The 15,447-nt window shown below is 37.3% G+C and overlaps 1 protein-coding gene across 1 annotated transcript in view; it reads left to right on the plus strand.

The window, feature by feature from the left end:
• Window positions 1-15,447, plus strand: part of LOC149300626 (dedicator of cytokinesis protein 8-like) — a 51,225-nt gene that overhangs the window by 3,699 nt on the left and 32,079 nt on the right. The window contains exons 2-13 of the mRNA XM_089485118.1: window positions 3,676-3,851; window positions 5,442-5,513; window positions 7,340-7,460; window positions 8,043-8,255; window positions 8,832-8,917; window positions 9,575-9,641; window positions 9,929-10,078; window positions 10,557-10,637; window positions 12,039-12,198; window positions 12,411-12,532; window positions 12,771-12,861; window positions 13,613-13,775. Of these exons, the coding sequence (XP_089341244.1) occupies window positions 3,724-3,851; window positions 5,442-5,513; window positions 7,340-7,460; window positions 8,043-8,255; window positions 8,832-8,917; window positions 9,575-9,641; window positions 9,929-10,078; window positions 10,557-10,637; window positions 12,039-12,198; window positions 12,411-12,532; window positions 12,771-12,861; window positions 13,613-13,775 (1,454 nt within the window). The 5' untranslated portion in view covers window positions 3,676-3,723. The remainder of the gene's footprint in view (window positions 1-3,675; window positions 3,852-5,441; window positions 5,514-7,339; window positions 7,461-8,042; window positions 8,256-8,831; window positions 8,918-9,574; window positions 9,642-9,928; window positions 10,079-10,556; window positions 10,638-12,038; window positions 12,199-12,410; window positions 12,533-12,770; window positions 12,862-13,612; window positions 13,776-15,447) is intronic.

Here is a 15,447-nt window from a genome sequence, read left to right on the forward strand (position 1 = left end):
CTGGTAGGGAGCAGACTTCATGGTTTCATCAATTGTAGAAAGTTGTCCAGGTCCTGAAGCAGCAAAGCAGTCCCAGACCATCACACTATCACCACCGTGTTTGACCATTGATATGAAGTTCTTATTGTGGAATGCTGTATTGGCTTTACGCTAGATGTAACAGGGCCCATTTCTTCCGAAAAAGTTTGACTCATCAGTCCACAGAATATTATCCCAAAATGTGAGACGGGCCTTTGTTTTCCTTTTGGTCAGCAGTGGTTGACCAAAAGATCACTTCTGGGAAGGTTCACAACTGTTCCAAGTTTTCTCTATTTGTCCCAGGGCCTTAGAAATTGCTGATAGATGCTACTTTGTTTCTTATTCTTGTTCTATTTAATTGACATTTAGATTCTACAGGGCTGACAGTAACCACATATGTCTAGTGAACTTTAACTCGATAATCAATTAATATTGGTGAATTGGTTGATTTAGTAGCTAAGGAATTCCTTAGAGTTGGTTAGCTTTTTCCTTCTATACATGAAATCATCATTTTAAATTTTATTTACTTGGGTTGCCTGTCTAATATTAAAACCAGTTTAATGGTCTGAAACATTTAAGTGTGACAAATTATGCAAAAATAAGAAAAATTTGGAAGGTACAAATACTTTTTAACAGCACTGTAAAGCCTTTTAACACCTTAATGACAATTGCCGGTTCTGGCACGGCACGGAAAAACAAGTCGATTATGACAAATGACGTGCCAGAACCGGCACGCCTTTAAACGGGTGCAGAAAGCGATCTACGTTCGCTTTCTGCACCCAAACGGCGTTGCTGTAATGCCTCGACCTCGAGGCATTCAGCAACGCCACGATCGGCACCAGGGGCCATGTCTGACCCCTCCCCGGGGCGTCAACAACCGCCATACATTGTATGGCGGCGGACGCCCGTTTTAAAAGCGTTTAGGAGGCGATCAACGATCACCTCCTAAACTTAAATGGTGTCGCTGGAATGCCTCGAGCAGGAGGCATCCAGCGACACCAAACACTTCTCTAGATGGACTGTGACCGCTCCGGAGAGCGGTCACAGCCGCAGCTGCCGGTGATCTTCGCCATCTGCAAGATGGCGGCGGCCCGGGAAAAATAACAATAAAGGTGAAAAAGTAAGCTAGACGGTCTCCAGACCCTCTAGAGAACTCTGGCTCCACTTGCAGGTTGAATACAGGTACTGCATTCAACCATGCAAGTCAATGGAGCCCAGCTTTCTAATCACAGTGTGATTAGTAAAAATAAATAAAAAAATAAAATTAATAATAATTAGAAAAAAATAGTAAAAAAACCAGTAAAATGTAAAAATAATTTCCCACTGATGTCACTATCAGGGGAACCTTCAAGTTAAAAAAAAATATAATTTTTTTTTAAAAAAAGGCAAAAAAAAATATATATATAAAAAATATATTTTTGTGAGCAAGTCCTAAAATTAGCATATTAGCTTAAAACAATTCTCGCATGGAAAGAGTTAAAATACTGGCATATTAAATGCCCATGGGGTGTCTACTTTTAAAAAATGTATGATTTGATGGGGTAAATTGAATTGGCCGGGTTCAACAAGGTCCCAAATAACATGGGGGGAAGGATGGCCACACATCTAATTTCCAATTAGAAAAATGCACACGTACCAAATGTGGCCTTTTAGTTCCCCCAAAAAATGACAAACCCATGCATGTGGGGTATCACTGCGCTCAGGAGATGTTGCTGAACACATATTGGGGTGTCATGTGACAGCCGCATAAACCAGGAGCTGTAAATTTATACATAAATTAGGTGTGTGGGGGGAAAATACACACAAAAAAATACTACTGCAAACTTTGAAAAAATTCTGGTGGTAAAATGTGTGCATGCAAAGAGTTAAAATACCAGCATTTAAAATACCCTGGGGTGTCTAGTTTTCAAAAAGATATGGCTTTATTGGCCACACTGAAATGGCCCCGGCTCAAAGATGTACCAAATAGGGCATGGGCAGTGGATCCCCAAATGCCAAAGTTCAACATTGAAAAATGCGCATGTCCCAAATGTGGCCCTTTTGCCCCCAAACAGCCAGGCAAAATCATTCATGTGAGGTATCGCTGTACTCAGGAGATGTTGCTGAACACATATTGGGGTGTTTTGTGATAGTGACATATACCAGAACCTTTTAATTCTTACCTGAAGTAAAATGTGTGTGGAAAAACAAATGCAAAAAAATGACTACCACAAAGTTTGACAAAGGCTGGTGGTAGATATGGTGCATGGAAAGAGTTAAAATACTAGCATTTGAAATACCCTGGGGTGTCTAGTTTTCAAAAATATATGGCTTTATTGGGCATACTGAAATGGCCCGGCTCAAAGATGTACCAAATAGGGCATGGGCAGTGGATCCCCAAATGCCAAAGTTCAACATTGAAAAATGCGCATGCCCCAAATGTGGCCCTCTTGCCCCCAAACAGCCAGGCAAAATCATTCATGTGAGGTATCGCTGTACTCAGGAGATGTTGCTAAACACATATTGGGGTGTTTTGTGATAGTGACATATACCAGAACCTGTTTATTCATACCTAAAGTAAAATGTGTGTGAAAAAACAAATGCAAAAAAAATTACTACCATAAAGTTTGACAAAGGCTGATGGTAGAATTAGTGCTTGAAAAGAGTTAAAATACCAGCATTTAAAATACCCTGGGCTGTCTAGTTTTCAAAAATATATGACTTGATGGGGTAAATTGCATTAGTCGGCTTCAAAGATACCCGAAATGGCACATGGGGGGAAGAATTACCAGATTTGGAAAAAATGGCTTTGAAATAGCAAAACGCTACCTGTACTTTTTGCCCCATAATGTGTAGAAAAAAGCAAAAAAACATAAAAACATTGGGTATTTCTAAACTCAGGACAAATAGTAGAATCTATTTAGCAGGTTTTTTCATTACCTTTTATAGATGAGTAAAAGATTTTTCAACTAAAATAGTTTTTCTAAATTTTTCACCATATTTTATACTTTTTTTAATAGTAAATAATATGATACAATCAAAACAATGTCATCTAAATAAAGCCCTTCTTGTCCTAAAAAAAACAATATCTAATGTGTGTGGGTTCAGTAAACGGGAAAGAAGAAAATTACAGCTAAACACGAGCAGCGCAGAAATGTTAAAACGGCCATTGTCACGAAGGGTACAAAAAGTAAAATCAGCCTTTGTCACGAAGGGGGTTAAAGGATAAAGTTACCCCCAGCATTATAATTTCAACAATAAGCAATACATTTTGACCGTCTCCCAAATAATTTCTAGTTACATTTGAGGATGTGTGAAATTTACAGCAGGTTCTCTTCTTATATACTATTCTCTGTTCAGTTTAAAGAATTGCAAATTAGATGCTCTAGATTGTCTTAACTTGGCTGCACTTTCTGAAAGATACTTTTTCTAATACGCAAATTCCATTGTTCGTAAATTTCAATAGAAACTACATTTAAAAATAGCCCAAGTTCTCTGAAAGATGCCAAACTTTTTTTCTTTTAATGCTGGGAGAAAGGGAACAGTACATGTGTACTCAGGATGATGAGTTGTGTTTAAAGGGTTTTTTATGCTCAAGTGTTGTAGAGAGCGAGAACCAAACTAGTAAGGTTTTAAAAACGGTTTCACTTGCCTAACACCTGTTTCTTTGATCCACAGCCTCCATTTTATGACATTGTCGATCCAATAGATTTTGAAAATTACCTAATGACGCACGCCATTAACTATGATTATGAACTGCTTCAAGACTTTGGTGACTTCCCTGATGATGAATTGGAACTCACATATAAAGGCAAAGAATGCCGGACTCTGCAGCCTTCCCTGCCAGAAGATGGGTAATTTACTATTAGTATTTACTATTCCATGTTTCTATTTCTCTTTCATCTAGATAGGAACAAAGGTGTGATAACACATGATTTGGAATTATTTGGTGCAACAAATACTTTTTTTTAATACCTTCTGTATCCTCAGAAATGTTTTCAGTGGTGGGGAAGAGAGCAAAACTAAAAAAAAGTATTTCCCTACTTTTACTGTTTAATCCCATTTTTTAAATTTTTTTTTCAGTTTTACTCTCTCCCACACTATCACTCACGTTCTCTCATTCACTCAGACACTCTCTCTAAATGTCTCCCTACCTTCTCTGCCAATCGCTTCCGTGTCCCTGTCTCGATGCTGCGCAGCACCTTTAAGTGGTGAAGATGTGGAAGTTCATTGGGAGGCCAGAATAATGAAGACAGATTTATTGAGAAAGAAAGGCACAGAAACACTTTTCTCCATGAATTTATCTGCATTATTCTGCCTTCTCTGTTCACCTCTGCAAAAGGACCCTCAGGGGAAGGGAATGCCCAGAGACTCAACCCTCTTGCTGAAGTTCACGGAGAGGCCATGTCCATGTATAAGGGAGGGAGACATTCAGAGAGAGAGTGAATGTGAGTGAGTGAGAGTGTGAGCAAGTGTAAAAGAACATGAGAATTAATGAGGTTGAGTGATTTTTGTTTTGAATTTTGTTTCTGAATGTAAAATGCCCTCCAATTTTCTCTTTCATTCATTTGTTGTCCAAAAACTAAATGAAACATTGTGTTTTTGGGCTATTTGCTCTACTCTAATAAGTTAACTTTTTTCTAACATATCAAATGTAAGCCCATAGTGCCAAGCCAAAATGGTATTCGCAGTTGGCATGAAAGATGGACCTCTAGTTAAACGATTTGTATGTGCTGTTCTGCCTACTCTAATGACTTAACACATCTATAACTAAAGGAAACATTGGAAATATAATTCCTGGTATTGTTAAAGGCCCAACCCTTCCTAGAAATAACTCTTTGATCATATAAAATTTTGCGTCATTATGATTTATATTAAACATTATTTTTGCCCGAACACTTGTTTGTTGTGACAGAAAAGCAGGTGTTGATTAAACCCTTAGTTGGAAAGAATAAAATGAGAGATCTCCTAAGGTTTGTCAGCAAATTTAAGAGTGCTGATAAATATTGTTATCCTGGTATGGGGTGTTTGGAAGCACGCAGTGCGTCTTACCAACCTTCTGCCACTCCTCGATGCAGAAGGGTGCTCATTTATTTAAACTTCAGTGTGTTTTGTCTGTTTTTTTTTTGCCCAAGTATACGCAATTCATTTGGAATCCACACATTTTGAGTTGTTAAACTCAGTGTACACATGAATGGTAAATTCTGAGTCGTCCATACTGGTTTTGCTTTGAAAAACTACACAGAGCTTAGTCAAGATACAACTTGTTAATGTTTGATTCAGCCGCTGCAAATGAGATATGAAAGAATGCACATAAAACAACTTGGCACTCTGAATATTAGAATGTTGTTTAGAGAACTGACAATCTTGAAGCCGGTGCTGTTAACTCTTTCATAAACCAATTTTCTTGTTACTTATTGCCATGTGTCATTTTATTGTTTCAGAGCCGAGCTGGATCTACATGTCAGGGACTGTATTCGGACGTACTTACGGGACTGGTTGATTGTTAACAGAAAGTAAGTAAGCGAGCCTCAGGTCAGGAATGCTCTGTCTCAAAAGACAGATGTTGATTATTGTTATTGGGTAGGAGAGAAACGTCATTCATCAGCTTGATTTCTTTATTTTTTTTTTTATTTTTTATTTTTTACCACATCTGCATTAAAATAATTAAACAATTGCCTTTTAAGGGTGAGGTCATGGTACAGGACTTCATTACATTAAACTATTTTAGTAGTTTTCATCACAGATCACAGCTTTTCTGAGAAAATTGTAAGCTCATTTGAGCTGGGCCCTCCTTACCTCTTGTTTTTCTAAGTCAGTTTATTATATATATATATATATATATATATATATATATATATATATATATATACACTAATTGTTGTCCGTTTTACTCACCGTACAGTGCTGCGGAATATGATGGTGCTATATAAAAGAATAAATAATAATAATAGTACACTTAAAACTCCAAAACAAGTATAGTATGAACTTTGAAAAACAAAAACACAAGCTAGTTTATTTTATTTAACAAATGTAAATAAAAAAAACAGGTGTATGTGACCTTTCCTTTTTGAGATAAATCTCCACACTGGGGATATTGATCTAGTTCCTGTGTAATGCTGTGAATGTACCAAGATGCACTTTAATATTGGACTCCATAGGGCATTAGAAAGATTGCTCTACTACCCTCAGCATTGGGGGCAGTTGTGACCAGGTCCAGCAGGTTAACCATCCCTTTATTTTCTTCTTGTTCTTAACCTCTGCTAATTAGCATTATATTAGAGTTTAAAGGTTATGAGAAAGGGTTAGAACTTTATTTTGTCAAGGAAGGTCCACATAGGTAGACTATTTAACATTTTCAGAACTTGTTGATCCATCATTATTGCCTTTCTCTAGACCAGTGATGTTTCTTTATTCATTATGTTTTTTTCTATAGGCACTCGATGAAAATTTTATGTGAAAATAACAAATAAGACAAAGTAATGGAGATAGAAATTGTTTCTTATAGACTGCAGGGGGCACCAGTACTCTTTAATAGCTATGTCTGCCTGTATCTACATGTAGAATAGTTTATGCACCAGCAGAGTTACAGCAAGTACAAATTCCAATTGAATGAGTATTATATTCAGAATACTATTTTATACTATATGTAGTTAGTTCAGTGGGGAGCTCACCATGTTCCAATGGGTAGTAAATAACCTTTGCTAACTGTCTCGATTTTGGTATTTAGGATGATTACTACCACGGGTATTGCATAAACTTGTGAAAAATATAAAAAATTAGTATAAATGTTTTCTAAACTGACATTGTCAAATCATGGGTCCATCCAGACCCCCTGGTGGCACACATTTATCTATAACCTGGGAAACTTATCTACCCTGTTAGAGAAAACAAAATAATCTGTTGACAGCGTTTGGGTTCCTTCAATTGACTGGTGTTTGAGACCAGGAAACCTAACTGACACTACCAAACTGAGAAGTGGGGACAATATCTTTAATATTTAGTCTATAGTGATAACCTGTTATTGGGGTAACAAAAAAAAAAAAAAATGAAGAGTTGCATAAGTTTTTTAGGACCTCATTGGTTCTTTTCATCAACCTGAAGTAGAGACACCTGAGTTGCTTAAAACTTTTGTGACTTGTTTATATGTTTGCCCAATAAAGGGTATAACCTAAAATATAAGAAATATTCCAATGGACTGACATACCCTAATTATTAATTCACCCCTTTCACACTTGTAATGACAATTTATGTGTAAGTTGCATTCGTCCCTTATACAGCATCGAGAAGAAATAAATAATACTACTAATAATAGTGATGTTGTCATTTATTCTCCTGTTAGAAACCAAGAGAACTCAGGGAGCAGCAGCTTTAGCAGAAGTGAGTCCAGGAAGGATTTGAAGAAGGCTCTTCAGAAACAAGCATTTGAGTCAGATGAAACATTCTCTCAAACAAATGATCAGGTATGCTTGCTATTATACAGGCTTGCCATGCGTCTTGTGGTTTGCCTGTATTTTGATTATCTGGTACTGAAACAGGTATATTCACTAAAACAAGATTTTTTATTAAAGTTGTGGTTTCAAAGTGACTAGATTCTGTATGTATGAAGACAGACCACCCCTAGCAGCTTTCCTCTGCAAGAAGGGCTGAGCTGGCCCTGCATAGTGCATAGTTCAATCAGTGCACTGGCTTTAAATACATATTAACTATGCATTAAACAGGACCAAGCAGCTTTATGTAGAAGAAACCTACTGTGGTTGGGCCTTCATAATATATATTCAGTCACTTAAAACCACAGCCGTCCTGCAAACTCCCCTGTCTTCTTCTGGTTTAATAACTAACCTTGAAATGTTTAACTTAAAATGACTCCTACATCCTTTTTAAAAGTTCCTTTGTCGTAACACATCCGAAGCCCTGCTGCATTTAATTTGGCAGCCTTTTGCCGCTCACTTCTTGACAATCACGCACTCTATTATTCTGCAGAGGAGACACATATGTTAACACAGTATGCTGTCAATGATACATCTGACCCATGTCTGATTTAGGCTGATGGACGTCCCATGACAGTGATGTGTGATGAATCTGGGAGAGCCACGCTCTCCACCTGTGATTTTGATTTGCGTGGTTTAAATCCAGAAAGCCGCGTGAAGGATTTGCTTCGGATTACTAATGTGGAGGAACTGGAAAGACAGAATGAAGAAACCCGCAAAGCCAATAGACAGGCCGAACTTTTTGCCTTGACTCCACCCGTAGATGAGGTAACGTGCTTTTTTTAAAATTCCTTTATTTACTTTTTAAATATACAAAACAGATATAACAGACAAACATAATATCTCATGAATATTATGATTTTTTTTTTTTTTTTAATCCTTAAATGATTCATAACAATGGTACATTCATTCTTCTACTTTTTTTTTGTTGAATCCTAGAGATTGTGTTGTTATGGGGCAGTTAGCTTGATGGGGTGAAACCAAGAAAACCTGTGGGGGAGATGGGGAAAATGAATTCAATATGGACACCTGGAACACAGGATTGCTGCCCCGGTGATCTCTTTTTTTTGCATTTCACAATGGACCCATTAGAATGTCATTTCATGCTCCAGCCATTATACTCTTATAAAATCACCACAACTAACACCAAGAAAAAGGACATGCTGTTCCTGGTGCAGCTGTACTCTCAATTATTAGAAATAAAATAAAAAATTAAGATGGGGCTGCTAAGACACAATTACATAAAAGTGTGCAGTTAAGGTCTAATTGCTATCATAATCTTTTTCTCTTCATTTTTGAATGCATGTTTTAGCAAGAAAATAACGTCTCCCCATGTATTTGCAGGAAGATACCGTGGAAATCCGTCCTGTGCCTGATTGTCCAAAGGAACACATGGGTTACAGGCTAATGGTCAAGCTGCACAGTTTGAAGTAAGCAGTCTTATCTATCTACATACCTATCTATATCTAGTCTATATTTGTGTGGCAAATTAATACTGAAATGGTTTTGGTGAAATAGTCAAAAGATTTAGCCGTTAATATCAGACACAGTTAAGTGTTTCACAGCACAGCCACATGAAATGTCAAGAGACTATTTGACTGTCCACATAAAATTTCAAAAAATAAAATATACATTCTATGCATAATCATTAAGAACCAGAGATATGTACAAACCACATTTAGTAATCTGACACTTAGTTTAGTTAGGCTAGTGCTAGATTTCTGTTTTATTAATGGTATATGTCTGTATATAATGTATATCTTAATACTAGATTTGTATATCCCATAAACTAAAGTCTGCACATCTGGGTAATACGCAGGTATCAATTTACACTCAATTGTATGTGTGTACAATGTGCACTCATAACTCGAGCTTCACAATCACATATACAAAGTTACTCCATGCCCCACTCACGTCTACATTAAGGACCCCCCTCCCAGAGAGAACGCCGATGGAGAGAGCTTTGCCGGTGGCCATGCTTTTATGTACTCGGGAATAATTTACACCCCACATTTCAAGACTCGTCAATATTTTTCGCTATGTGCATCATTTGTCTAATCTAATTTGTGCATTTGTTTTCTTGACAGATTTGACATAGATATAGAGCCTCTATTTGCAAGTATTGCACTGTATGATTTCAAAGAAAAGAAGAAGGTAATTATAAAATATAACACACATTGAGGTTGCCATTTTGTATGCTTTATGTCCAAATTAATTAAAAAGTCATACTGGGACATTTCATGGTAAGTTAAAAAGAGAACCATTCAAAGGAGAAGGAGGGACTTTGTGTATAATAGTAACACTGACCATTAACATCATACAGTTGGTGTGAAAGTATTATGACTTGAAGAATTCCAGTTGGACTCCCATTATTAATGACTTACCTAATATATGATACACAAATATGACAAATTAATACTTTTGTTTTCTGTTTTTATTAGATCTCTGAAAATTTCTATTGTGATTTGAATTCAGACGTGTTCAAGGGTTTCCTGAGGAACCACATACCCAACATAGATTCATCCAGCCAAGCCCGAGCTGCTGTGTTTTCAATAACCTATCCCTCTCAAGACATCTTCTTAGTTGTAAAGGTGATCCTGTTGTTTGCATGTATAAGAAGTTACAGGCTTAACCCTAGAGACTTTACGATTCAGCCCTGTATGTTGGGCCTTTGGGACAAAGTCTCCTGTTGATGGAGAGTTTCTGGATCTGTGCCTTTGCCATACCGATACTTGAAAAATAATAAAATACAACTGGTGCAGATTGGGCATCTCATCTTGCTCTTCTCAGTATTTGCTTGATTGTTCCTCTTTATTAGTTTCAGACAACCTTTGTAAGTGTGGGGTGAAGAGAATGAACGGATGATAGGACGCATGCATTACATTTGGCACCTTATGCCACAAATCTAAGCTTTTCTGGGACCAAACTGTCCATTTTTTAAATCAAGTATCTTAATTACACTAATAGAAATAAACAAAGCACAAGTTCTAGGTAGTTATAATAAAATAATTTAGTAATGCCAACAACAAGACGTATTTAAACCAACAAAACCTAACCTTTCTGCTTCAGATTGAAAAGGTCCTCCAACAGGGAGAAATCTCAGACTGTGCTGAACCGTATATGACATTAAAAGAAAGTGATGCTGGAAAGGTAAATATCAAGTGACTGGAGCTAGAGATGTTAAAGGCTACGTATTCCATACGCATTTTTCTAAGCAAATTAATATTCTGAAAATATTTCTCATGTATGCTGTATCAAATCTTTCCTGTTTCCTGTTTGTTTTTTGTTTTTTTTTATTTTGATTGATTTAGTAGTACGGATAGATGTTCTAGAATAAGTTCTACACTGGAAGACCCTCAAAGTAATCATTCACGGTGTGAGATGAGCAGCAGGGCTGATTGCCAGGCCCCATATACCTTTTTAAGACATAAAAGAACATATGAAACACTTTAAAATGCAGAAACGGAATGCTCAAGACACCCAGCAGTAACTTTAATCCAATGGCAGAAAATCTAAAAACATTATGATTAAGCAGCGCTTTTGGTGTAGTAGCTCCTTTGTGTCTCTTGATGATTTTCATTATGCTTATGGAATAATAAAAATGTTTTGATTTAATGCCATTGGATTAATGAAGATAATGCTGGATGTCTTGGATGCCTTCTTTTACCATGTTCGTGAAGTGATTCCACTCTACCTGCAAAGGTTAAGAGGAGCATAGCCACATCATGTTTTAGTGGAGATACCAAAGAGTCTGTGAATAGCACCAAGTTCGGATGAGAACAGGTGCCATTCTAACCTAAAAGTGCCTGTTCTTGTCTGATCTTAGCAGCAAGGCAGGTCCATCTCTGGTCAGTACCAGTGTGGGGGACCAACCGTGTTCCCCAGGTGCTGTAGGCTTTGGGCTTCTTTTCTTTTTTTACTAGGAGCCTTCTGCCAGCGAGCAATATTGCTAACTATTATCCTCGCTCCCCATCTACCTTCTTTAGCTTAGAATGAGATCTTTGTATTGCGAGTCTAGTTACATTGATTGAGGAAGGGGGACAGCATTACCTATTTATTGTTTTTTATTAGTGTAAATAGGTTAAAGGCTAACTACAACCCTCTTTATTTATTTGGGGATTCTATTAATTTATATTTATTAGAGGTTTTGTTTGTGTTTGATGTATATGGGAAGTTGTCCATCAAAAAATGAAATATTAATACATTATTCTAACTGGAATGAGTGGTTTGTAAATTGTAAGCATGCTTATGAAATATATAAACCTACAAGCTTACATGGTATGCTTCCTAGGGTAGGCTACCCATTGTGAAGGGGCATGACTAGCTGCACATGGGGACATGGCTAAACATGTGAAGGGCCAGAGTAAGCCCCAGACTGACTTTAGTAGAAGAAACATTCATATCAGAGTAGAGAAAAGTTGGTTGGGGGAAAAAATGAACTGATTCAAATACTCCAGGTCAAACCTGGTATGTCTACAGGTAGATCATCAGTATTAAAGCTCTCATGGTGCCATATCCTCTCAGCCATATGTTAATATACTTCTTTTCTAGACCAAAGACAAAGTGGAGAAGCTGAAATCTCAAGCTGAAAACTTTTGCCAGCGCCTGGGAAAGTACCGAATGCCATTTGCCTGGGTTCCCATCAGTCTTTTAAGTTGCATTAATATGATGACCCTGGAAAGAGAATCCCCAGATATTGAAAACACCAATGGTATGATTCTATAATTTGGTTAGTTTTGAAAATCTAGCTATATGGTTTCAAATGTAAAGGAAACAAGATTACAATCAAAAACATGTATAATTTTTTTTAAGTATATTTGTTAAATATTTAATAAATTTGGTTGTTGATATTATGAGGCTTGCCTGAAAATGACAGTGTGTTATAAATATAATTTTCTGTTAAATAAAAGTTGTGTGTTCTAGGTGACAGGAGGTCTTCATTGACTCAAGGAAGGCGATTCTCTGATAGAAGTAACTCCCTGGAAGATAACTCGCCTCTGCCATTTAAACCAACAACACTTGCCATAAACTCTTTCTTCAAACAGGTACATCATCTGGATGTATAACGTCATTATATGTTTTTGGTTTTTTGTGTTGTATTAAGGACCAATTTATTGCTTCTCCTCATCTTATACTAGAGGTAAGAGAGCTGGCTGGCACAAACCAAGCTTGATCCTGGCCAAGCATGTGGACTTCTACCGCCTGGCATCTGGCTGTGTTTTGGAACATTGTTATTACATTTGTACACTGGCATGTACAAACACCTTATGTTTCTTTTATTAGGAAGGAGACAAGCTCAGTGATGAGGACTTATTTAAGCATTTAGCAGATTACAAGCGATCCTCTCTGCAAAGGCGAATCAAATCTATCCCAGGTGAGGGCTCCAGAGTGCTGTGATTTTATTTTATTTTTATATAAAAATGATACAAAAATAAAAATTACTATTTTGTTTGTATTTTTTGGTTTGTTTTTTTTAGCCCCCCAGATATACTATTCATACAATTTACCTTTGTTTTTCTCATATTTCCATAAATATGAATGAATTCAATAATTAAAGGCATTTATGCCCTTGAATGAGGACCATACTGGGAGACAAATATGAGTAAAATCACATAAATAACAGCTTAGCCAGGAGCTTAAATGCAAGGAACACCAAGCGTTATACATATTAACTCAGGACCCAAATCCTGGTCCTAAAAATTAAAATATCTCTGGTCTCCAGACCTTTTTAAACACTGTTACAATGTGAAATATTGTATTATTTATTTGTATAGCTCCACCAAAGGCTGCATAAACAAAATGTGAAGAGGATTGCTCATGAGCTTACCATATAGAACGAGGTGGGGGTATATTACTCAAGAGGTTAAACTCAAATGGTTGAGTTGTACAGCAAATATGTATTATATATACGGACTGACTGATGGTGGGAGAAACCCAACAGCAATAGTGAAGCTAGGAAAGCCGAGGTAGTGGGAAGCGGGGTGTTAAGAAGCACTCGGGCTTCCCTGAAGGTCTGGAGACCAGGGATATTTTAATTTCTGTTTTTGTCTTTTAATGTTTAGCTGTTGGCAATACAGAAGTGTTATCTATGAGAAGAGACTAAGATTATTATGTTCTCTTGTAAGGTGCCCTGAAGCTTGAAATTTCGCCTGTCTATGATGGGCTCAGCTGTTGTCTTACCCCTGAGCTCCTACCAGTAAAACCCTTCCCAGAAAGTCGAACTCGCCCCGTTAAAGAGATCCTTGAGTTTCCCGTGAAGGAAGTGTATGTGCCACATACCACCTACAGGTAAGAAGACCTTGTGTTGGTCCATACACAAAAACTCACCAAAGAGGGGATCTACATTTTAATTCACTTGCCTCATTGTTCATTATAGAGAGCCAAACTCGGTAAGCTTCTCCAGAAGAAGGGCTGAGCTGGCCATACATAACACGTTCTAATATTGGTAAGGTGGCTGAAAAGAACCCATTGTATTTAATTAGTTATCTAAAGTAAGATAGAAGCAGGACATCGTAGCATTTGTAGGAGGGGGAGTAATAATTCAGATGTCAAATAAGCAGTCACCACAAATTTTCAGAAAACTTGATTAACACTTTTGCACCACTAATGGCTGTCTGCCTGTTGTGAGGAAAATAGGTTTATGACTGTTTACTGCTGCTTTTAGTAAGAGTATTTAGTGTATTCCAACATATGTAGCCATATGTTTTAGTTTTAATTATTAACCCCTTCTTGACAAAGCCATGTACGGGCTCACCGTGCATTGTTTTTAATGGCTTTAAGGACAACCCATTGTCCTTAAGGGGTTAAATGTGTCCAAGTACTAGATTCCCCTTTGAACAAAACAAATCTGGTTTAAGGAAAATATTCCTGTTGTGCATCCTGTATTAATTATATTGTTATGTGCCTATTGTAAAGACAGCAGTTGAAAGCCTCTTGTTTTTAAAAAAAGAAAATAATATCTTTTAGTACTTCTAATATTTTATTCCAATTAATAAATGTTGTGTATACATAAATGCTGCCTTTAATGATTAATGCATTACCTGCAAAATATAGCAGAAATAAGTGCTAGCTATGAAAGGATGGATGGGGAAATGGAATGTGGGGGGTTCAGATTAGGATAAACATTTTCTAACAAAAGAACAATTATTCTCACTGAAGCAAAGGTCTCGACTTGCTGTTATTTATGTCATTCTGTGCCTTGCTTTGTCTAGATCAAAGTGATCAGTTGAACGGGAACTGAATGTATTCAAAATACAGATAAAATAACATAGATATCCCAGTGTGCACTCAGCTACTGCACTTCAACCTTTACCCTAGTTGGCAAGAAGAACATTTCTCACTTGTTGGAGCCTCACTTAGCAGTGAACTCTATTTCAAGTATATGGCATGGCGCCCAATAACGACTTTAAAACATATTAAAATACAAATCAAACGACTTTCTTCTATAAAACCAGAAGCCATGTTACCATGTTACAAAATCAAGCTACCTTCTAAACGGGGTCATCTTGGTTCCCATTCGAGTGCTTGGCCCACCACAGGTTCTCCAGGTGCCCCTCTTCCCTGTTATCCTACCTCTCTCAATATACCCCCCCCCACCTTCATTTCAGCACCTGTTCTTTTCAACGACTTCTATCTGAGCATCTCTCTCTACCTTTTGACAGATAGGATACTCCAAGGAAGTAAAACTAAAAACTATGGATGTCTGATTGGCGGCCTGCCATGGCCCCCTGTCTAATCCCTGGACCCTGCGCGGCTACCTCGTTTGCTGCATTAAAAGACACTGCTCATAAAGTTGTCTTTTTGCTTTAAACTTCTCCTTGTTTCTTCATTTAGAGGTCCCCAATCTACCAAACCGACTTCTTAGTCAGATGGGCAGCCATGTGAATATACATTCTAAGGCCTTAGCAGTTCTGTTTCTGTAGATCAGATAATCTTTGGGCTTGTTTTTTCAAGATTTGGT

This window comes from Sceloporus occidentalis, unplaced genomic scaffold (genome assembly GCF_023333645.1).
Source record: "Sceloporus occidentalis isolate IW3139 unplaced genomic scaffold, rSceOcc1.0.p SCAF_24, whole genome shotgun sequence".
NCBI classification, from domain to species: Eukaryota; Metazoa; Chordata; class Lepidosauria; order Squamata; family Phrynosomatidae; genus Sceloporus; species Sceloporus occidentalis.